The 24746-nt window shown below is 46.8% G+C and overlaps 1 protein-coding gene across 2 annotated transcripts in view; it reads left to right on the forward strand.

The window, feature by feature from the left end:
* Window positions 1-24746, forward strand: part of EYA2 (EYA transcriptional coactivator and phosphatase 2) — a 282437-nt gene that overhangs the window by 168687 nt on the left and 89004 nt on the right. For both annotated transcript variants that reach the window (XM_040638425.1, XM_040638424.1), the window contains exons 8-9: window positions 7321-7463; window positions 14449-14532. In XM_040638425.1, coding sequence (XP_040494359.1) covers window positions 7321-7463; window positions 14449-14532 — 227 coding nt within the window. The remainder of the gene's footprint in view (window positions 1-7320; window positions 7464-14448; window positions 14533-24746) is intronic.

Below are 24746 nucleotides of genomic sequence, written 5' to 3' on the forward strand. Positions count from 1 at the left end.
ACATATATATATATATATATATATATATATATATATATTTACATGCATCCTATCAGTTCTGTTTCTTGGGAGAACCCTGACTAATACACCATGGGTCAAAGAGAAAAACCAAAAGAAGATTTAAAAGTATTTTGAACTTAATGAAAATGAAAGCACAATGTGTCAAATTTTGTAGGATGTCACTAAAGCAGTGCATAAAGGGAAAACTTGTAGCACAAGTGCCTATGTTAGGAAAGAAGAGAAATTTCAAGCCAAACACCTCATCTTCCACCTTAAGAAATTAGAAAAAGAAGAGCAAATTACACTCAAAGTAAGAAGAAGAAAGGGAACAATAAAGACAAGAATGGAAATCAGTGAAATCTGAAAACAGAGAAACAAGAGAGAAAATCAGTGAAAACAAAAGCTGATTCTTTGAGAAGATAAAGAAAATTTATAAAACTCTAGATAGGCTGATACATAAAAAAGAGAGAAGACATAAATTACCAATAAAATGAGAGTGGTGACATCACTACAGACCCAACAGATATTAAAAGGACAATAATGCAATTTTATGAACAACATCATGCCAATAAATTCAACAACTTAGATGAAATGGACAAATTCTTTATAGGACAAAAACTTCCCAAACTCCCTCAAGAAGAAATAGATGACCTAAATAGATCTATATCTTTAACAGGCCTACATCTATTAAATAAATTGAATTTTTTGTTAGAAATCTTCCCACAAAGAAAGCACCAGGCCCTGATGGCCTCACTGATTAAGAGTACCAAACACTTAAATAAGAACTATCAATTCTACAAAAAATTTTAAGAAAATTGAAGAGGAAATAATACTTCCCAACTCATTCTATGAGGCCCACATGACCCCAATGCCAAAACTAGATAAAGACATTATAAGAAAAGGCAACTAGGTGCCTGGGTGGCTCAGTCATTTAGGCGTCTTCCTTCAGCCCAGATCATGATCCTGGAGTCCCGGGATCGAGCCCCGCATAAGGCTCCCTGCATAGCAGGGAGTCTTCTTCTCCCTCTGATTCTCCCCCATCTCGTGCTCTCTCTCTCTCTCCCAAATAAATAAAATCTTAAAAAAAAAAAAAAAGTAAGGGAAAGGAAACTATAGACCAATATCCCCCATAAATGTAGATTAAACATTTCTAAACAGGGGCGCCTGGGTGGCACAGCGGTTAAGCGTCTGCCTTCGGCTCAGGGCGTGATCCCGGCGTTCCGGGATCCTCCGCTATGAGCCTGCTTCTTCCTCTCCCACTCCCCCTGCTTGTGTTCCCTCTCTCGCTGGCTGTCTCTCTCTCTGTCGAATAAATAAATAAAATCTTTAAAAAAAAAATTTCTAAACAAAATGTTAGCAAATCAAGTCCAGCAATATATGAAAGAAGAATAATATATTATGACCAAGTGGGATTTGTCCCAAGAGTGCAAAGTTGATTTAAATTTTGAAAATCAATATAATTTGCCCATAAGTAATTAACTGGAAAGAAAAAAAGAGGTCACCTTAATAAATGCGGAGAAAGCATTTGACAAAATTTATCATCTGTTCCTGATAAAAATTCCAAATTAGGAATAGAAGGGAACTCTTTATTAGAAAAAGACATGCTATGGACTGAATGCTTGGATTCCCCTCCAGATTTATATGTTAAAGCCCTGTTACCCAAAGTGATGGTATTTGGAGGTGGAGTCTTTGGGAGGTTATTAGGTAATGAGGGTGAAGCCCTCATGAATGGGGTTAGTGCCATTATAAGAAGAGACACAAGAGAAATAATATATCTCTCTCTCTACCATGTGTGGATATAGCAAGAAGGTGTCCATCTGAAAACCAGGAAGAAGACTCTGACTAAGAGCAAAATGGGCCAGTGCCTTGATCTTGGACTTCCAGCCTCCAGAAATGTGGGAAATAAATCTTTGCTATTTAAGCGACCCAGTCTGTGATATTTTGGGGGAGTTCATATTTTTTTTATAATAATTTTTTATTATGTTAGTCACCATACAGTATATCCTTAGTTTTTGATGTAATGTTGTATGATTCATTATTTGCATATAACACCCAGTGCACCATGCAACATGTGCCCTCCTTAATACCCATCATTCTGTGATATTTTTGTCATAGCAACCCAAGTTGACTAAAATAGGATAGCTGCAAAAAACCTACAACAACTCCCCAAGTTCAGAAGCAAGATAAAGATGTCTACTCTTACCAATTCTATTCTCCATTGTACTGGAGATTCTAGCCAGTGCAATAAGACAAGTAAATTAAAGTCTCCATATTGGAAAAGAAGCAAAACTTCATAAAGGGAAAAGAAGTTAAATGATATGATCACCTATGTAGAAAATTAGATAGAATTTATTTAAAAACTAAAACTAAAAACTGAATTTAGCAGTGTTGCAGAGTACTAGGTGAATATATGAAAATCAACTGTATTTCTATATAATAACAACAAGCAATAGGAAATAGGATATTTTTTAAAAAGATTTATTTATTTATTTCAGAGAAAGAGTACAAGGGGGAGGGGCAGAGAGACAGAGAAACTTAAGCAGACTCTGTGCTAAGCATGGACCTGGATGTGGACTTGATCTCAAGACCCTACGATCACGACCTGAGCGAAAACCAAGAGTTGGGCACTTAGAACTGACTATGCCACCCAGACGCCCAGAAATAAGATTTTTTTTTAAAGATTTTTAATTTATTTGACAGAGAGAGACAGCCAGCGAGAGAGGGAACACAAGCAGGGGGAGTGGAAGAGGAAGAAGCAGGCTCTTAGTAGAGGAGCCTGATGTGGGACTCAATCCCAGAACGCTGGGATCACGCCCTGAGCCGAAAGCAGACACTTAACCACTGCGCTACCCAGGCGCCCCAGAAATAAGATTGTTTTAAATGCCATTTACAGTACTATCAAAAAATATTGAATACTTTCATTTCAATGCTATTTCATTTCATTTCATATTCAGTGCTACTGAATAAATCTGCCAAAAGATGTGCAAGAGTTGTACACTTAAAACTACGAAGCACTACTGAAAGGAGTGAAGACTTTAGTAAACGGAAAGAGCTCACAGCTCAGAAGACTTAGTATTATTAAGGTGTCAGTTCTCCACAAATTGATCAATATATTTAACACAATCTCTGTCAATATCCCACAGTTGTATATAGAGATTGGCAAACTGATTCTGAACTTCATTCTGAACAAAGGACCTGGGATAGCCTCAATAGCTCTGACACAGAAAAACAAAGTTGGAAGGCCAACACTACTTGATTTTAAGACTTACTCCAGAGGCACAGTCATCATGACAATATGGTGTTGGCATAAAGATAAACAAGTATATCAATGAACCAGAATAGAGAATGCAGAAATAAATGCGTGTGTATATGGACAAGTAATTTTTGATAAAGTTTCAAGACAATTCAATGGAGAAAGGATAGTCTTTTCAACAAAAGATTCTGGAACAACTGGATATCCGTATTCATAAAAACTGTACTTCAGTCCATACCTCACATGACATAAAAGAGTTAACATAAAATAGATCATAGACCTAAAAATAAAACCACAAAACTTCTAAGGAAAACAGGAGTAAATCTTTGTGACTTTGGGCTAGGCAAAGAGTTCTCATATATGTCACCAAAAATATGATCCAAAAAGAAAATAAATTACATAAATCGGCTTCATGAAAATTTAAAACATTTGCTCTTTGAAAGACACTGTTAGGAGAATGAAAAGAGAAGCTACAGTCTGGGAAAAAATAATTGCAAAGCATGTATCTGATAAAGTGTGTTGTATTCGAGTTCTCCAAAGAAAATAGTTTTTAAATAAATTCTATCTAATTTTCTACATAGGATAGAGAGAGAGAGATAAGAGATTTATTATAAGAAATGGTTCAGATCAGCAGGTCCCATGATCTGCCTTCTACAAGCCAGAGAACCAGCAAAGCCAGTAGAGCAATTCAATCTGAGTCAGAAGGCCTGAGTGTCAGGAGCTCCAACGTCTGAGGCAGGAAAAGGTGGACATCTCAGCTCAAGAGGAAAGATAATTTGGGGGCACCTGGGTGGCTTAGTCGTTAAGCATCTGCCTTTGGCTCAGGTCATGATCCCAGGGTCCTGGGATCGAGCCCTGCATCAGGCTTTCTGCTCAGCTGGAAGCCTGCTTCTCCCTCTCCCACTCCCCCTGCTTGTGTGCCCTCTCTCGATGTCTCTCTCTCTCTGTCAAATAAATAAAATCTTTAAAAAGAAGAAGAAGAAGAAAGATAATTTGCCCTTCCTCTGCTTTTTGTTCTATTTGGACCCTCAGCCAAATGGGTAATGCACCCCCCCCATCAGTCTACTGATTCAAATGCTAATCTCTTATGGAGACACCCTAGTAGACATACCTAGAAATAATGTTTTACCAGCCCATCACCTTGACACACAAGATTAACCATCACATACATGTAATATACAAGGAATTCTCAAAACCCAAGACTAAGAAAACAACTCGTAATGAAATGGGCAAAGTATTTGAGCAGACATTTTACCAAAGAAGACACAGGGATGGCAAAACAAAACAAACAAACAAACAAAAAAACACAACCCTAATTCAGATGCTGACCATTAGTCATTAGAGAAGTACAAATTAAATCCCCAATGTGTACCCCTTAGAATGGCTGTAATCATGAAGACTGGCCATACTGAAGGTTGGCAAGGATGTGGAGCAAACTAGAACTCTCTTACCCCGCCGGTGGTAGTGTGAAATGGTACAATCACTTTGGAAAACAATTTAGCAGTTTCTTAAAAAGTCAAACATAGACTCACCACATGACCTTGGAATCACACTGGTAAAAAGAAAGTTTACATGAATACCAAGGTTGATGTGTGAACGTTCGTAGCAAAACTAGAATCAACCCAAATGTCCACCCACAGGCGAGCAGTGGGGCGTGGTGTATCTGGACAGTAGAACAGTCCTCAGCAACACGAAGGAAGGAACCATCCCTACGCGTGGCAACATGGACAGACTCGTGAAACTATCGTTCTGGCTGAAAGAAGCCAGACGAAGAAAGAATATATACTGTGTGATTCCATTTATTTAAAACTCTAGAAAAAGCAAACTAATTTCTAGGGAGAGAAAGTGTATCGGTGGTCACCTGGGGAGTGGGGTGGGAGGAAGACATCACAAAGGGATTACAAGGAAGCCCTTGGAGGTGATGTAAAAATGCAAGGAGGGAGAAAGAAAAAGAGTAAAATGACCCCGAAGAAGGTTTATGTAAATTGCTTTAGCCTCTGTACCTCTGACTGTGAACTTTGAATCTTGACACTTCATTCTCAAGAATGTAAAAGGTTGGGAAACAGCCTGCTTTTTCGGGGGCAGGGAGGGGAATCTTTTTTTTTTTTTTTTTTAATTTTATTTATTTGAGAGAGAGAGAGCAGAGTGAAAGAGAGATACAGCATGAGTGGGGATGGGGGTGGGGGCGGAGGGAAGGGCAGAGGGAGAGGGAGAAGCAGGCTCCCCACTGAGCAGGGAGCCTGATGGGGGGCTCAATCCCAGGACCCCAGGATCAGGACCTGAGTCGAAGGCAGACGCTTAACCAACTGAGCCACCCAGGTGCCCCGGGAGACTCTTAATATATTGGCTTCCCGCACACCTTATTTAAACATTTATTAGACGCCTGATGTATTCCCCTTTTCAATGTGTCCTGAAAACTTGGGGAGTTGGGAGATGGCCCCACAGTCCTGACAACTCAAAAGCAAACCTTTCCTTATTATGTCCTTAGTCTGCTAAGAAGTTTTAGAAATATTAAATAAACCAAGTTAAGTCCCTTGGGTTTTGGAGGGAAATCATCCTTCCAGGGTAGTGGGGAAAAAATCAGTCCATTGCCAAGTAGTTTTAGACAAAAGCATTTTCCTCCTAATGATCCAAGAACTGGTGATTATGGAAGGAGAGATGAAGTCCTCAGGATACATTTGGGAACTAAAACCAGCAGCCGTAAAATGAGAGAGCGGGATGGGGTGCCCTCCACGGTTCCCTGCCTGTGTATGCTTCTGTCACTCCAACGATGGGGGCTGGCCCAGACTTAGTGTCCAGGATAACACAGACACGTCATCCTACTTCATCAGTTCAGTAAAGACGATAAACTCTGATAAAAAGTCAGGTATTTCAATCTTCTGTGCTTAAAAAACAGCACAGTGCGGATTCTGGCTTTGGGACCTGGGTCCTAAGAGGGTGCTGCTCACTCATGCGGGGGGTGGGGGGTGTCATCAGACCCCCCATCATGCCTGAGGGCATGCACATGGCAGCCTCTCTGTGCCTCCTAGAAGCACCAGCTCAGTGGAAGCCGCAGGTGGCTGCCTTCTGCTCTGCACCTTCTCGCTGACCCTGCACATACAGGTCAAGCCAGAACTCAGTTCAGATCGTTTACTGACATGTCCTCAGTGCCAGCCCTGTGCTTTTAATAGAGAATGAAGCAAGCCACATAGGGAGAGCAACACAGAGAATTCTCCCTGCACACGTCCCACTTGCCCCAAGATGTGCGTCTCTTAAAGACAGAAAAGTTTGCTGCCTGCTCCTTTTAAATACTGATTTTCTTCCTTCTGAGAATCTGGGGGTTCTCAGGCTTTGGGATATAGAGAGTTGCAAACACAAAGCTCTGCTCACTGTCCCTACAACTCCCCCAGCGGCCCACCCTCACTTCCCTAGAGTTCCACTCAGGTATCCCCTTATCCGTGAGGCCCTCCCTGACTAGCCCCGTAGCAGTTAGTAACCTCCCAGCACTACCGGTCCTCATCCTGGCTGTTAATTCTCTGTAACATGCAGGACACCTGGGTGGCTCAGTCGGTTAAGCATCTGCCTTCAGCTCAGGTCATGATCCCACGGTCCTGGGATTGAGTCCTGCATCGGGATCCTTGCTCAGTGGGGTGCCTGCTTCTCCCCCTGCCTGCCACTCTCCCTGCTTGTGCACACTCTCCCTCTCTCTCTCTCTCTCGTTCTCTCTGACAAATAAATACATAAAATCTTAAAAAACAATTCTCTGTAACACGCATCCTCACCTAGCATGTTAGATACTCACTTGTTTGTCTGACACCCCTCTCCTCCCCTCCGTCTAGAAGTTAAGTACTATGAGAAGCAGTGCCTGGAACTATGCCTGCTCGTGAATCTTCGCTCCGTGAGTGAATGATTATGAACAGGCAGCCGAGGGGGGACCATCAAGAGCAGTTTTGATCCCATGAGATCTTTGCCTTCTGTGCTGCCTTTGGGACCTAACACTATGGAGCTGGTTCTGGTGGAGTGATATTTCCTGGGAGGAGACACTCAGCAAAACTTCTGATATGTCGACCCTCCCTTTCCTGCACCAGGGGAATATAACACACACAATGGACCCTCCACGCCGGCGAAAGAGGGAGACACGGACAGGCCGCACCGAGCCTCCGACGGGAAGCTCCGAGGCCGCTCGAAGCGGAGCAGTGACCCCTCCCCAACAGGGGACAATGAGATCGAGGTAACTCCAGACTGCCTGTTTGACTTGGTGAATGTAATCTCCACCTGTGACTGGAACAGGAGCATAGGGGACAGAGTTCTGTCCACGCACACAGGGGAGAATGACCCTTTGTGTCCACAAAGCTCTGAGTAATGGAGGAAAGAACACTTGATGGGAAGGTGGAGAATTGTGCTGGCCGTAAGGAAGCCCTGTTGACGGACCAGGCTAGGAAAAGTGACCCTGGAGATAGTAAAGAACATCAAACACAGGGTCTCAAATGTAGGCAGCAGCAAAATCACCTGGGGGCCCATGAAAACCCAGACTGCTGGTTTCCAGTTTGTTAGATTCGGGGGCGGGGAGAGGGAAGGGGACTGAGAATTTGCATTTCCAGCAAGTTTCCAGAATGCGCAGCTGTCTTAGGGCTAAGGACCGCACTTTGAGAGGCCCTGGTAAAGACGCCAGTGGGCAGTGCACCCTCCCAGCTGGGTTAGGAGGTTCTTAACCCTGGCTACATTTGCATGTCACTGGGATGCTTTTCAAACTGCAGGTGGCCAGGCCCCATCCCAGACTAATTAAACACACATTGCAAGGGAGTTCTAAAAGTTGCCCTCGAGGTTCTATCAGGGCTTGGATATTTATCTGTCTGGAGACAGGAGGCTGGCTCAGATGCGCTTGCATCGTTTCTATGATGCTGAGTTTCTTACACACTAGCTCGCAACCTGGGCTGTGCCTTAGAACTCCTGGGGAGCACTGAGAGCCTTCATTCTTAAGCTGCACCTCAGATCGGTGAAATCCAGTTCCCTGAGAGAGGGACAAAGGCGTCAGCATTTCAAAGCTCCCCAGATGATTTCCGGAGTGCAGCCCAGGCTGAGAAGGGCTAGTCTGAGGGATGTGCCAATCTTTTTTTTTTTTTTTTTTTTTTTGAGTATGTTCAGTTAGCCGCCGTATAGTACACCATTAGTTTTTGATGTAGTGTTCGGTGATTCGGTAGTTACATATAACACCCAGTGGGATGTGCCTGTCTTTATTGTAATAAAGCAAGTGTAGGACTATTCGTCAAGCACTGACATTTTCCCACACAAACAAAAAAGAACAGCATGCATGAGAGAAGGAGAAGGGTACTAGTGGGGGCAGAGGCAAAACGGATGCCCCAAAAAACAGATGGAAGCAACCATTCGATACCTAGGGAGAAAAATGGGCATGTTCATTGGTTCGTACTTCTTCACCGAAGGCAGAAATACAGGAGGGCAGATCTGTTGGCTTGAGTGTGCTATGGGGACGCGGGCAGAGTCGGCAAAGTCTCGGTCTGTGCCGGGAGATGCAAATGCATCATCATCCCATCTCCGTTCATAATCCTGTACAACGAATGCATGCAGCAACTACCAAGCTCCGCCCACAAACTCAGACGTGCTGAGAAATATATTCATCATTTCCTTAAAGTCAATGTAATGTTGACTCTGAGTCCCCATCCCATCAGGGTGGTTAAGAAACTCCACCTCATTACTGGGGCCCCTTGCCCCTAGAACTGTATGAAATTCTCAGAGCTCAAGAGGTCTCAGAAGACAGTATAAGAGCCCCTCGTGTCCAGGATTTGAGGTGGTGGCTGCTTCCGTCCTGGTTGTCAGTACCCTCCATGGTCGATGAGAGTCCATGCAGTCTCTGGACTTCTGGGTTTCCGTGCCATACACTGGGCATAGCAGTCCTTGTCGAAAATGGGAACCTTGGAGTATGAGATATAATCCTGCAGTCGCAAGCAAGGGAAACCAGTTCTGGTTACTTAAGCAAAAGGGAATTTACGGAGAGGGAGCAACATGGAGAGAAAGTCATAAAACCAAGGTTAGAAAGAACCATAACAGGGGCATCTGGGTGGCTCAGTTGGTTGGGCGTCTGCCTTCGACTCAGGTCATGATCCCAAGTCCTGGGATCGAGGCCCGCATCGGGGCCCCTGCTCAGGGGGGGAGCCTGCTTCTCCCTCTGCCTCTGACCCTCCCCCTGTTTGTGCTTGTTCTCTCTCTCTCTGTCAAATAACTAAATAAAAACTTAAAAAAAAAAAAAAGAAAGGTAACAAACAGAGGCCGTGCTGAGGAATCTCGGGACCCTTGAGGGTCCTGCCCTCCTAGAGAGTAAACCATGGAAGATTCTAGCGCCACTTGACTCAGTGTCTGATTCCAAGGAGACAGCATCCCACTGGCCTGCCTCGGGCTTGCCCTCGATTGAACCAACACAGCACCGAATGGGAAAAGAAAACCAGAGTGCTCTTACCAGGCAGGGACAGATTCTGGGTGCCCAACAACAAATGCCCACCCCAGGGCTTTTGCGAGTCAGCCAGCATTCACTAGTAGAGCTGGACTACTTAGCCAGGATTCGCTGGTAGGGTTGTTAGTGCTTGTTTATGGCCGGTGTCCGTCCCAGCTGTCCCAGAGGGTGTTAAATATTCTGAATACCACGCTTATCTCCTACCCTTGGTCAGCCTCCTGAGGTAGACCAGCAGCCATCCTACTGAGAGCTTGCCCCCCTGGGGACGGCCACAGGGCCAGCATCCCCACTGCTCACGGGACTGCTCTCAGGCCAAGGGATTTGTTCTCCCTTTTCCTCTAACTTTTGAACCCCTCTCCCTCTAACACCAAGGAGACTGCACCATGCCCTCAGCAGGATTAGGCCTTTGTAAAAGGCTAGGAGAAAATTTGTTTGCCTCGGGTTGTCTTTGTTTTTTCTGCCTCCCTATTCCTGAGGATTTCCTGCAGCTTCAAGTGGCAGGTCTAAGGAAATCACAGAGAGCAGTGCATACATTCATGTCTTTTTTTTTTCTTTCATTATTCAGTCATTTAACGTGGCTTCTGCTCTAGGTTAGGGGTGGGGGTGGAGAGACATTTTCTGCTAAGCTGAGAAGGCAGTGGGGGTGACATGGAAGTCGCGGATTACGGGACGATATCATTCTGGAAACATCTGCTTCTCGATTCCAGAGGAAAGAACCACTGGGCAAGAACAGTTGAAAAGGTGCGAGCTGTGTTTCACTTCCGTGCTTAATGTCTGCGTGGAGGGTTTGCCCCAGTCACACCTCCTAAGTCTTTGGCACTGTTGCTAAAATGACAGAAGCCCACGAGAGAGAAGTGATGTTGAGAAGTGGAAAGGAGAGAAATTCTGAGTGTAGATTAGTTAAAATCCCTCAACTACAGGTGCCAGAAACCAACTTGAGCTAGCTTAAGTGTAAAAGCAGGAGTTATTTTAGGGATCCCGAGATTCTCTCAGAACCGCAGGGCAGGGGACAGCGGAGCGTCAGCAAGGTCCTGGGAGCGGGAGGTAGACGGGCCAAGGAAGTACGTTTACGCCTTCTCTCCCCGCAGGCCACAGCACAGGTGCTAGAATCCCCCACCAACCATGGTATCATTTCAGTACACGTGCTCACCGGCTCCTGGGCTCCACGCTCCTCCAGCTCCTCTCGGCTTCTGACTGAAACCAGGTCCTGGAAGAGTGTGGGGTGGTCTTCCCATCTTTCGTCCCTCTCTTCCATGGAGACTGGCCCTCCCTGTCCCTCAGATCACTTGGCCACCAGCAGCCACTCAAAGATGAGGAATGTCTTTCTAGGTTCCAATTTCAGGTTTCCAAGGAAAGATCTCTGACCCCTTTGGGATGAGGGGCTTTCCCTGGCCCAAACCACAGTGGGCTAAGGACTGGGGTCACCTGCAGAATAGCCACCAGGCACCTACCCACAACAGATCTAGGGCAGGGGAGGGAGACAGACTTTCTTCTTCAGAGGGAATGTAGTAGGTCAATGAATGGAGTCTGCATTCAATTTGAAAATATTCGCTGATTTTTTTAAATTCCCTTACCAAAATGTCTCAGTTTCACTGATCCTACTGAGTTAGTTCAGATAAACTAGGACTTAGCGTATTGAAACCCAGGAGCCCTCCTTAAAAACAGTAGTTGTCAAACTTTTTTTTTTTTTACCATGACCCCTAATATAGAACTACACTTGGGGCGCCTGGGTGGCACAGCGGTTAAGCGTCTGCCTTCGGCTCAGGGCGTGATCCTGGCGTTATAGAATCGAGCCCCACATCAGGCTCTTCTGCTGTGAGCCTGCTTCTTCCTCTCCCACTCCCCCTGCTTGTGTTCCCTCTCTCGCTGGCTGTCTCTCTCTCTGTCAAATAAATAAATAAAATCTTTAAAAAAAAAAAAAAAAAGAACTACACTTAATACCATGACCCAACACATATACGCCCATAACTGTAACTAGACCCAAAAACTCACAAAATAACTCTCAGATCTGCTGATTGTTTTGAAAACCCCTGCACTAACCGACCTTTTCCTCCTACAGACTACCCTTCCCTTTACTGTTAAAAGCATGGCAAAGGCCCGTGTGTAAGTACAGTCATTCACCTCCAGAGAGTTTTCCAGGGTAGCCCATTCAAGATGGCAGACTGAGTAGGGGTCTTTGGCTCCCACCCCCAACACGAGCTACACACACAATCAAGCCCTTTGCTTTTAAAAACAGTGATCACCAAGAAAACGAGGAAAACCAACAATGTGAAAAATAAGGCCAGGATAAGGTAATAGGACAAGTGACAGGTAATTTAAGAAACAGGAATGTAGGGGCACCTGGGTGGCTCAGTCGTTAAGCGTCTGCCTTCGGCTCAGGGCGTGATCCCGGAGTCCTGGGATCGAGCCCCACATCAGGCTTCTCTGCTGGGAGCCTGCTTTTTCCTCTCACTCTCCCCCTGCCTGTGTTCCCTCTCTCACTGGCTTTCTCTCTCTCTGTCAAATAAATAAATAAAATATTTTTTAAAAAAAGAAAAGAAACAGGAATGTAGGAAAATTCTGATTGGTTTTCTTATAAGGATCCGAGGGAGCTCTTGCATCCATAGAATAAGAGAAATGGAGGCTCTTGGGAAGGAAATACTCAGAGACAAAATAAGAGTCACTAGAAATTTTTTAAATGACAGAATCAGAAGTTTAGTAGAAGGGTTGGGAGGAAATGTTTAAGAAACCTCCCAGAACACAGATCAAAAAGACAAAATTATAGAAAACATATTTTTTTAAGTATAAGCCTTATCCATCAAAAAAGGGTCTAATTTGACTATCGGGAATTCCAGGAAGAGAGAACAGTGGAAAAGGTGAGAGGAAATCATTTGAAGAAATAAGATTGAAAATGGTAGGTGCTGAACAGTATGAATTCAAGAAGACCACACCTAAGTATATCTCGTGGAACTTGAGGATTGCAAATGCACGATCCTAAAGCATCCAAGAGAGAAAAAAAGCAAAACCTACATAGGACTGGAGGTCAGTGAAACATCACACTTCTCACTAGTCACACTGGGCATCAAGCTAATGGAGGAATGCTTTCCAACGTCTAGAGGACATTATTTTCCAATTGGAATTCCGTACCCAGAGGAACCATAGAGCAAAATCAAGATAGATCAGATATGTAGGAATTCTGCTTACTAGCACCCTTTCAGAAGAAGCAGCTTAAGGATGTACTCAAGCAAAACAAGGAAGAAAACCAAGAGAGGGGCACCTGGGTGGCTCAGTTGGCATCCAACTCTTGGTTTCAGCACAAGTCATGATCTCAGGTGCCTGGGATCGAGCCTCACATTGCGCTTTACACTCAGCACAGAGTTTGCTTGTCCCTCTCCCTCCTCTTCTGCTCCTCCCCTCTTGTGCTCCTCCCCCCCCCATGCCTGTGCTCACTCGCTCTCTCTCATATAGATAAATAAAATCTTTAAAAAAAAAAAAAAAGAAAAGAAAACCAAGAGAGACTTGGGACCCAGGAAACAGTGGATCTCATCTGGAAATGCAGTAAAAGGACATCTCAGGATACTAGCTCTGCAGAAGCCCGAAGATGATCCAGTCCACACTGGAACATTCTGTCACTGAGGAGGAACATCTTTGATACGGAGGGTGTAGCCGAATTTGAGATTCTAATGCAGTCACATCATTGGAAACAAAAGAATTAAAGCAATTAATAAACTCCTGCAAAGACAGAAAGTTATTCCAGACAGGCATGGCTCCTATGCGAACAAACTGGGATATGGTATGATTTTGAGAAGGAACACAAGAAAGGACACGCTCTTAATGGGAGGAATGGTCTCCTGAAAGTGGCTTTGGGGTTAGGACACTGGACACACAGAGAAGGAAGGGAAATCCCGGCAGGTTCCTTGGCTCTGCAGTGAACAGTAATCACAAGATGTGAGTGCTCTTTACTGGTTACCAACTTTGAAAACCAACATCTAGCCAGAGCACAGAAGTTTCAAGTACAGCCCTGAAACCGAATGCATGGAACAGTCGATCCCCATTGGCAGCGGGCAAGGAAGGCTAGTGCTGCTCAAATCGGAGCAGGGAGGAGGTGGGGGGAGGGGTGGGACACCAACAGCCAAAATCTTCCATGGGGGATTGACTGTTTCAGCCAGGGAGAGTGTCCAAAATGGGTAGTCTTGGGACTAGAGGGGCTCACATATGTGAAAAATGTAAAGTCCTGGAGAAACAAGGAAGATTACCGTGAGCTAAATCCTCATCTTTTGCATTACTCAGTCCAGAGCTGTTGTCTAAAGTTGGCAAACTGGTAAGTAAAGAAGGCCTAAGTGTGTTACTTAGAATTATGGAGGTAGCCACCAGAATTGCTAAAAACGGGAGTGTTGAGAAGTAGTGGGGCTTACAGAGAGCGGTGAATGTAAAAAAGGCAGTGCTTCATTTTTTCAAACGAGTTATATGATTTTTATTGCTGTTTTTGGCCTGATCGCCTCCATTTTTTAGCTTTTATGTGGCAGGCAAGGGCTTCTTGGGTCTGGCATCTCTGGGTTGATAGGAGCCCAGAATGGGCCATCAGAATACACTTTACACAGCTGAGGTTGGATGGGGACCCAGTGACACATCGGTGAGTCACATGTTTAATAACTTAAAGATAATGTTTTTCAAGATTTCTTTCTCCTCCCGGGGAATTAATTTCTGCAGACATTAAGTCAGATGCGAGCAAGTCCATTTGTCTCCATTCTTTTCCTCTCTTTCATCGCAGCGTGTGTTCGTGTGGGATTTGGACGAGACAATAATTATTTTTCACTCCTTACTCACCGGGACTTTTGCATCCAGATACGGGAAGGTAAGAATCCATTTTGTCTCTTCTCTGTCTTTTTTTTTTTTTTCCCCCAACATGACAGTCTGTCCAGCTGGTTTGTCCTGGGAATTGTGGGGGCCGTTTATGAGGTGGCTTCTCCAACAAAGGCTGCCCCTCTGGGTCAGTCTGGGTTTGAGAGCTCCTATGGAATGTTCCCTCGACATGTGAAAATTTAATTAGCTTCCCCTTCTGTCGTCCCCCATGCCTTTCTTCCAACACATGAAGCGTTCAGCCTCCACTCGATAGGGTATAAGCTCAGAACCTTCAGCTGTCTCCCTCCTAAGAGGGCAAGGAAACACTGCAGCCAAAAACAGTAATCTTAGCTGAAAAACGAGGTAAAGTATTTTTCTAGTTCCCTGTTGTTTATCTTAGTGTCTCCGGCAGATGAATTCCATTTTCCTTCCGTTTTTCTGAGAGGAGGGGAGGCATTTTGTCAGCTCCCTCGTGGACTTTCGCCACAGCTTTGCACACGTATCATGGACAAATGATATCAGGGAACCGTCCGGTTAGAATTCTGGGCAAATGCTATCGGCTGAGCGGTGGCGAATGGAAGAAATACTGAAAGCACCTTCCTAAGGCAAAAAGGACCCCAGCTGCTAACACCCAAAGCCGGCCGATTGTCTGCATGCGTCCTGTTGGCCTCCCAGCAGACCACATGTGCGTGCCATCTCTTCAGGGAGACGGGTGGGGGTGGAGGGGCCGAGCTTTAGAGAACAGGCAAGCTATCATCTCCTCCGAGGTGAGCGACCTGTTGGCAGCTGCTTCCACGCATGGGTAGGAACCATGAGACTCACCAGCGCCTGGAAAATATTTCTGTTTCTGTTTAGAGACCAGAAATATGATTTGACATCACCTCATGGCTTTTCCAGCTGCTCGTGTTTTTTATGGGGGTTATAACAAGCTGGATGTGTAATTAGCAAGATAGATTTATCATCTGCCATTATGTTGTAAAGAATATAAAAATGGTGTCGGTGGTGCAGAAATCTCTTGCCACGTAGGAATGCCGTTAATATGTCTAGCAGTACCTGCGGGAAGTCCGGCGTGCGTCCTCGGACAGAGCACAGCTTAGGTAAAGGATGGCAGAGCCCAGAGCCGCTGAAAACACCGGAGTGGACTTGGCAGCCATTGCAAAAAGTGGGGCCGTCCCAAAGGGGCTAGAGTAGTGAGTGTCCCACTAAGTCTGGGTGTTTTAGGGTTTTTCTAACCACCTGGTAAAGTCCCTGTGCCCTAAAATGCATGCCTTCGCCCTTCTTTGCCTTAGAGAGAGCCCACCCTGAAGTCCTACAGCTGGGCTCTCGTGGACTATGTGGGGCTGTGTAATCTTGAGGATGGCCTTTGTGTCTGTGTCACCACCATTCTTGAAACCGAACCGTGGGCATCCTCAAGACGGGGGACAAAGCCCAGAGTGCCTTGCTGAGCCCGTGCCACCCAATCCTCTCTCCAACCCCACCACCTAATCCCAGCTGCCTCCACCTCCAGCTGTCGATCTTGCCCTTTATAGCTGCCTATAGAGGGGTCATCCTACAACCCAGGCCTGGTTGTGTCACTTCCCTGCTGGAAGATGGTCACTGGCTTCGCCATGGACAAACCCTAATCCCAGCCTCCCAAGGCCCTTCATGAGCTGGCTTCTGCCCCGCTCCGCAGCCCCACTACTCTTCTTAAGTTGCTTTCTGTCCTCAAACCTGGCCATGTTCTCTCCCATCTCTGCTGGGTTTCTCCCAGGAAGCACTGGGTGCAGAGTGGGAAAGTGAGACGGGGAAGGGGAGGCGGCCAGTACACGTTGCATGAAACATTACTGCTGCCGGCCACTGGGGCTCAGTCCCTCCTGGGGCCCCTGGGAGACTGCAGAACACACCTCCAAGTGGACCCACCAACGAGTGGGGGTGCTGGCGTATTTATCCGCATCTTCCCTTCCATCATAGGTTGAGGGCTTCTGCTGGATTATTAGCTCCCTGCATTTCTGGCCTGCCCCAAGAGAGCTGTAGAGCACAGTGCTCATAACTGAAAGCCTCTGCGTGTACAGGGGTGGCCACAGCTGAAGGGGTATAGAGAAGGGGCACCCTGGAAGCCTCTGCCGTCATCTGGAATGTTCTAGCATGTTCTTTTACTAGATGAAATCTTACTTTCAGTTCTCGTTTTAAATGCAGCTTCCTTCAACAGGACTTTGTTAGCCACTCCCCTTTATCTAAATTGCAGCCCTGCCTATTACTGAATTTTTCGTCTGTAATTACGCACTCACTGCCTGTCTCCCTTCTATGTTGTATGTACCATGAGGGCAGGGCCTGTGAACGCTTTTTTACCTACCCAGCCAAATGGTGCTTGGGCCAGAATTGCTCAATAAATAGTTGTTGCATGAATAAGTCAGGACGCCCCTCTAGAATGAAAGCTACATGATGACAGGCACATTTTTTGCCCTGTTTTTTTCATTGCTTTATCCCCAGTGCATAGAACAGTACCCCCCACTTAGAAGGCTTCAAATAAATATTTGCTGAAGGAAGGAAGGAAAATAGTATCAAAACAAAAAATGCCTAGCTGGTGGCCAACGACCAAATTCAGCCTGCAGACATTTTTGTTTGGCCCCTAGAGTGTTTGAAAAAATGTGAATTTGTCGCCAACATTAAAAAATCAGGAGATTGCACAGACCAAAACAATCCAGATTTCCAGCTCTTCTTGAAAAATTAGAAAATCTGGCAATCCTACGTTCTCATGTGGCAGCAATCAACGGGAGCTGAGTAGCGATGGGCCTCTTAGGAGGGGGTGTCTCCTCTGCAGCCCAACCACAGCCCCCACTTGGCCTGTTTAACCCACTTATGGGACCCTCCTGGCCCCACTGGCATCTGAGTTCTAACATCTGTCCTAGAATTTCAGAACCACAGAAGGTTGGAGTTGGAAGGACCTAGGAGACCGACATGCCCAAATAGTCTCCACAGTACAGAAGGAGAAACTGAGGCCCAGAGAGAGTAAGATCACCCAGGAGAGAATACGAGTCGTATTTCAGGCTCACTTGCCTGCCTGTGAGCCCCCGGGATGCCCAGGGAAAACTGAGAGGTTAGCTCTTGGAGCAGCCAAGTCCCCTGTGCCATGTTCACTCCAATTCTAGAATTCACCACTCCCTCCTCCAGCTCTCCCCTAGGTGAGGAATGAGGCAGTTTTTTTATTTGCTAAAGCCAGACACCCCAAGAGAGACCCAAAATAACCATGGCTTAAATGAGACAGTTTATTTCCTCCACGTTAACAGTCCACGGGTGAGCAACTCGAGCTGGTAGGACTGCTCCATAGCACCAGACACCAAGCCCCATATGTCCTCTGCTCTCCCAGAATGTTGCCCTCATTGGCAGGATAAAACCTAGCTCACCCCCAAGTGTGTGTTCCACTCAGTGGGATGGAAGAACAGGAAAAGGAGAATTTACCTCTCTTTATTTTACTTCATTTTTATTTTTTTCCCCTCTCTGCTAAGGGCCAGCCTCAGAATCTCTATATATCATTTCTAGTCACATCCCATTGGCTGAAACTTGATCACATGCCCATGTGTAGCTGCAAGGGAGTCTGGGAAACATAGTCTAGTCACATGCACCATTGAAGTTCAGGGATTCTATTATTCTGGAGGGAGAAAGGAAGAATAGATATTGGAGGACAGCTAGTGTTTCCTAGCACAAAGTACCAATGAGTGAGAGGAATAACAATGAAAGAGGAAAATGTTGAGGAAAAAGATCCTAGAGGGCAATCATATTTGTAGGGCTAAAGTTCCAAAGAGAGATCTGGACTACAGCAATAAACTCGGAAGTCAGAGAAGTATTGAGGACCTAGAGGAACATGAATATGAGCCCCGTTTTGCAGACAGAGTAACTGAGGCACAGGGAGGTGATATAGTCAAGGTATTCACAATAGAACTAAAACACATGGCCTTGACTTTTGGCCCACAGCTCTTTCTCTTTGTGCTTTTTCCAGAAGCCACAGCTATGTGGAGCTCATTATTAATAGCTGGTATCAAGCAGGAGTCCATTTGAAACATGGAGTGTTTAAGCTATAAAGGGTATTATTGGATCACAATAATTGAAAAACTCAGAGGTATCTGGAATTCAGGTTGGGCTGGATCCAGGAGCACAAAGCAGTGTTCTCAGGGCTTTGTCTTTCTGTATCCCTCAGCCGACTTTCTCCATATAGCAACTCCCTGTCAGCAATCCCAACCGAAAAAGAAAACCTACTTCCGGAATTCCAGCCCAGCTCCCAGGCTTGAATCTCCTTGGCCCAACCTCTGTGGCTCTGATTAGCCAGCCTAGATCAAGAGCCGATGCCCGGAGAGAGCAGAGGAGCGGGTCAGCTCCATCCCAACTAAATGCATGGAATGGGGGAGGGATGTTTCCCAAAGGAAATTGAAATGCTCTTTCCAGAAGAGGGTGAAGACCACGGAGGTCCAGAATGGGTTATGAAGGCCAAGACACCCTGTACATCCATGCCAAGGCCCAGTGGCTCTTAGCTTATGGCCACTGCATTGAGCACTGTACAGGAAGCCGAAGTCATACCAAGTGTGGTCCCAGCCAAAGGGTAACTTGCTGTTTACTTAGGGATATAAGACCAACAGAGCTAAAATGATTAAGGAATGATTCAAAACAGAGTGTTTGAATTTTCAAACAGAAACTGGGCTCTCTTCCTGTTCCCAGTCAGAGGCATGTGCTGCTCAAGGCTGTCATCTCTCCACTTCCTTTCCATCTCTTCCTACCCAGTGCTCAGTGCCAGCACATCCCTTTGGTAGCTGTACCTCCCTCATCTTGTGGATCCATTAGACATTCCCGGGAGAGCTGGAGCAGCCAGCAGTCGCTGCCTCTTCCCTAACCTCTTCTCCTCCCACCTTGCTCCCAGCAGTCCCCGAACTCTATTTTTTCCAGCCCGGATTAGGCAGATGCAAGGTGGTCAGGAGCCTTTCTTTGCCTGTGGCCAGGAAGGGACTCTAAGAGGGATTCATCAGCCGTCCACCCGCGCCAGGGTTCACAGTAGGTCGGCCCTAACTCCTCTTTTCTGCCTTGCCTTCCAGGCAGCTCAATACCAATTAGAAACGCAACTCCAGGACCAGTTATGTGTGTCTTTCTAATAACAGCTTTCTGGAGATAGAATCCGTGTGCTCTGCCTGTACGTTTCAGTCTGTACAATTCAGTGGGTTTTAGGATCTCACAGAGTTGTGCAGCCATCACCACCATCTAATTTTAGAACATTATCATCACCCCAAAAAGAAACCCCGTTCCCCTTAGCAGTCACTCCCTGTTTCCCCCAGTCCCTGGCCACTACTGATCTACTTTTGGTCTCCATAGATTTACCTTTTCTAGACATGTCTTATAAAAAATTCTACACTATGTGGTCTTTTGTGCCCAGCTTCTTTCCTTTAGCGTCCTGCTTTCAAGATCCATCCATGCCGTCGTGGGTACAAACACTCCATCTCTTCTCGTTGCCGTGTGACTGTCCCTCGTAGGGACTGTACTGCAGTTTACCTGTCCCTTCATGAGTTGAGAGACAGCTGGATTTGGGGCTCTTACGAATAATGCTGCTGCGAACATCTGAGGACGAACTTTTGCAGGGACATATGTCTTCAGTTCTCTTAGGTCTATACCCAGGAAGGAGTTGCTGGGTCATATGGTAACTCTAGGTTTAACATCTTGACCAACTGCCGGACTGTTCTCCAGAGTAGATGCACCATGTTACGATCCCCTAAACAGTGTGTAAGGGTTCCAATTTCTCCACCTCCTCACCAGCACTTGCTAGTGTCTTTTTGGTTATAGTTCTCCCAGTGGGTGTGAAGTGGGATCTCATGGTGATTTGATTCGCAGGTGCTTAATGACTAATTATGTTGACTGATAATGTTTCTGTGTGCTTATTGGCCATTTGTAGTATCCTCTTTAGAGAAATATCTATTCAGATCCTTTGCCCACTTCTTAATTGGCTTATATTTCTTTTTCTTATTGACTTCTGAGAGTTCTTTATATATTCTGGATATATGTGTGACTTGCAGTATTTTGCAACGGCAGATAATGTGATTTGAAAATACGTTTTCCAGTGGGTTTTCTTTGTGGATGGTGTTCTTAGAGGTATTTGAAGTATTTCAGGAGAGAGGGATTGAAATTAAATTTGGGAAAAAGTAGCCAAGGAAGGCCTTATGAAGAAGATCAATGTTGAATAAAGACTTAAACAGGAGCACCTGGGTGGCTCAATCAGTTAAGTGTCTGCCTTTGGCTCAGGTCATGATCTCAGGGTCCTGGGATCAAGCTCCGCATCGGGCTCCCTGCTCAGCAGGGAGCCTCCCCACCATCCATGCTCGCTCTCTCACTCTCTCTCAAATATATAAATAAAATCTTTAAAAAAAAAAAAAAGAAGACTTAAAGGAAGTAGAGGAACAGATATCTGGTGGCAGAGCAGAGGGAAGAGCAGGTGCAAAGGCCCTGAGGCAGAAGTTTGCCTGGTGAGTTTTAGGGACAACAAGGAAGCTGAGTTGGAGCAGAGCAAGCGAGGAGGAGAGTAGTAACACACCAGGCTTTTACTCTGAAGTGGGAGCCATGGAGGATGGGAGTAGAGGAAGGACAGGGTCTGAGTTCTATTTCTAAAGAATCCCTCTGGCTGCTCCTCTGGAGAGAGTAGACCACAGGGGAACAAGGTTGGGAGCAGGGAGAACAGTGAGCAGGCTACTGCAACAGTCCAGCTGAAAGAGGATGGTCGTTTGGACCAGGGTGGGAGAGGTGGAGTGGTGAGAAGTGTGGCAATCTGGATACATTTTGAAGGAGGAACCAAGCACAGATAAAGAATGCAACATGATTCCTTATTCTCCCACACTGGGCTACAGAGATGTCCTATTTTCTGTCCAGGGTCTTCCTCTGAAGAGACCTGACCTATTCGCCCTCTATTGCCAACTAGCAAATTCCTCTTGAACAAATTCCCCTATTTTTTGCACAGTGCGCTATATGCCCAGTACTCTGCTGAGCGCTATTAGTTTTTAAGTTCGACCTCACACGCAGACGTTGAGTTATTCATATTGTCTGTGCACACAAAGCCCCTCTCTTGTTTCACGGGGGTACAACGTGTGTTTCCTCATAGACTCATTTGGACCTTCCTCCTCCCTCCCCATGGTTTAATGTGGTAGATTCTGTTTTCCCGTACAGTGCGGTCTGGTTTTCTGCGTCCATTTCTGTCACCTCTGTAAACGGTGTTGTTTACATACCATGTGTTTCTCACTTCTCTCCTTCTGCTCTTGGTTTTGGATCCTCCACGTCACCACGCATGCGATACCAGTGTTCTGACTCAGTGGCTCTCACCTGGAGGTGACTTGGGACATTTGGCAACGTCACAACCATTTTGGGTTGTCACAACTTAGAGGGGTGCTCCTGGCCTCTAGTGGCTGGAGGCCAGGGATGCCGTGAAACGTCGGGCAATGCCCAGGATGCCCCCACCCCAGAGATTGATCTGAACCCAAATGTTCATAGTGCCACAGCTGAGAAACCCTGCGTCGAACTGCTGCTCTGAACTCCATGTTAACCTTCTCTGCGCTCCCCACCAGGAGGACACCCAGGCTCCCCCAAGTCCCCACCTGCAGACGATGCTGTGACAAGCATCCTTCAGGGACTCTCGAGCTTTGCGAGTTCTCTCTCACTGAACTCCCACCACGACCTATAAGGCGTGGCCATTTCTGGAGAAACTGATGCTCAGAGAGGTGGTGTGATTCAGCCGCAGTCGCCCAGCTTGGAAGGGATGAAAGCCAGGGTATGGCCCACTGCTCTCAACCACGCATCTAAACGGCCTCCCCAGCGATCCGTGTGAATGTTCTCAGGGTAAAAATGAAAAGCCACTGGAGTGCACTCTTCTGCTTGACTGTGAACTCCAAGGGCACACGGACTGGGTCTGATGCGTTCATAGCTTCATCCCCTGGCTCCCAGCAGTGCCTGGCACATCTGCCTGACAAATATTTGTTGAATAAACAAATAAATAGCTTGCGGGCAGGGAGTCTTAAGCACGAGCAATTGCAGGCACTGCAAAAATGAGATTCCAGGGTGCCTGCCCTCGAGGGAACAGATGTCCACACACATGACAGGACAGGGGCTTGTCAGCATCTCTCCGGGGCCAGGGTGCTGGGTGCCAGCCTGGCCTGGCCTCACCCAGAGCTTGGCCCACAGCAGGGGCTCAGCGAAGGCCGCGGAGTATTGAGAAGTGGCCCCCCTAGGCAGGCTAGCGGCCAGGGACATTTTAGCAGGTGGGGGACCTGGGCTGGAGCCAGGTGGCCCTTGATGCCTGCCTGAGCAGAATCCTATCCAGGGTTTCCTTCCATGCTGTGCCTTTAAAGGGCCATGCCTTGCTCAGTCCGAAAAGATTCGAGGTTTCAAACTGGCAATGCAGGGCCAAATCTGGCCTAAAGACAGGTTTAGTCTGGCCCCCTGGCATTTCCTTAAGTTCTCAATTCATTGCTGATATTTTTTTATATCTCTTTTTTTTCTGAAGATTTTATATATTTGAGAGAGAGAGCATTAGCAGGGGGGAGGAGCAAGGGGAGAGGGAGAAGCAGGCTCCCTGCTGAGCAGGGAGCCCAATGTGGGGCTCGATCCCAGGACCCTGGGATCATGACCTGAGCTGAAGGCAGATGCTTAACCTACGGAGCCACCCAGGTGCCCTATATCTCTTTTTTTTTTTGAGAGAGAGAGAGAGCAGGGGTGAGAGTGCACATGCATGCAGGGGTGGGGCAGAGGGAGAGGGAGAGAGAGAATCCTAAGCAGACTCCACACCCAGCGCAGAGCCCAACACGGGGCTCAGTCCCACAACCCTGAGATCACGACCTGAGCCGAAACCAAGAGTCAGATGCTTAACCGGCTGAGCCACTTGTCAGCCCTGCCAATATTTTTTTTTTAAGATTTTATTTTTATTTATTTATTTGACAGGGATAGCCAGCGAGAGAGGGAACACAAGCAGGGGGAGTGGGAGAGGAAGAAGCAGGCTCATAGCAGGAGGAGCCTGATGTGGGGCTCGATCCCATAACGCCAGGATCACGCCCTGAGCCGAAGGCAGGCGCTTAACCGCTGTGCCACCCAGGCGCCCCTAGCCCTGCCAATATTTTTAAATCTGGGTATTTTACATAAAAACCTGGATGTCTCACTTCCCTTGAAAACTGGGGAGGTCTGGCAACTGCAAGCCTAAGGTTTTCAAAGAGTGGGGACCTCTGACAGGACATATGCCCTCAGGTGCCCCTCAGACCCCCCACGCTGGGTGGTGGACTGTGGAGTTCTTCCCCTCATGGATGGTGCCTCCTTTGTCCCCGGAAACACTTACATTTGTGACCCACCCACGCCGGCTTGTGCCCAGAGTGTGTGGGATGTGTGGGGGCAGAGATTACTGGCGCCTGGTTCCCTCCAGCCGACCTCTAAGCTTTGTCAGGTGGTTCGAAACTGTGCCTTTAACATCCTCTCAGAAACGCAGGCCGTCTCCGTCCTCGTGAGCATCTGTCCAGGGAAGCTGTGATGGCTGGGGGTCTGTTCAGAGTGCTGTAAACCCCTACCACCCGCACCGCCTCCCCCTCCTCCAACAGCTGGAAGGGAAGCAATGCTCCTCGCCCAGTGTCCTCACCCAGGGCTCTCCGCCCTTCCTGATGAGGTCTGAACACCCTGTGGAAGGCTCAGAGCACCACGGAGCTTGCCGTAACACCGCGGGGTTCGTTTCTTGCTGGGATTGCTTGGCAAGAGAATCACATCACCATCCTCCTCATTAGGTGGCTAGGATGGAATTTTCATGACAGCGGCGCTGTGAGCACCCCGCCCTGTCCCTGTAGCCCTCCCCATTCCTGTGGGCATGATGGCCTCCCTCTGCCAGGACCTGTGACACTCTGGGGTGTTCTTCCCAGTCTCCCAGACATCCCCAGTGGCACACAGCAATGACCCGTTCGTTTGACCTGCCCTTGTTGACTTTATTCCCCTGTCCCCACTTCCCTACTCAGCCCCCAGTGCTTTCCCGGGGTTTCCTCCCAGATAAACTGCTCGCACTGGAATCCTAGGCTCAGGGGCTGCTTCCGGGGAGACCCAGACTAAGACTTCCAGGAGGTCCCAGTGTTCAGACTTCCTCCCGATTCCAGGAATGGGAATTCCTCATTGTCAGAACCCTGTTGTCACATAAGCCCTCCCAGCAACCTGAAGTGTGGTCCAGGGCCGGGCATCAGCAAGGAGCTGTTAGAAATGCAGTCT

This window comes from Ursus maritimus, unplaced genomic scaffold, assembly GCF_017311325.1.
Source record: "Ursus maritimus isolate PB19 unplaced genomic scaffold, ASM1731132v1 scaffold_22, whole genome shotgun sequence".
In the NCBI taxonomy this organism is placed as follows: Eukaryota; Metazoa; Chordata; class Mammalia; order Carnivora; family Ursidae; genus Ursus; species Ursus maritimus.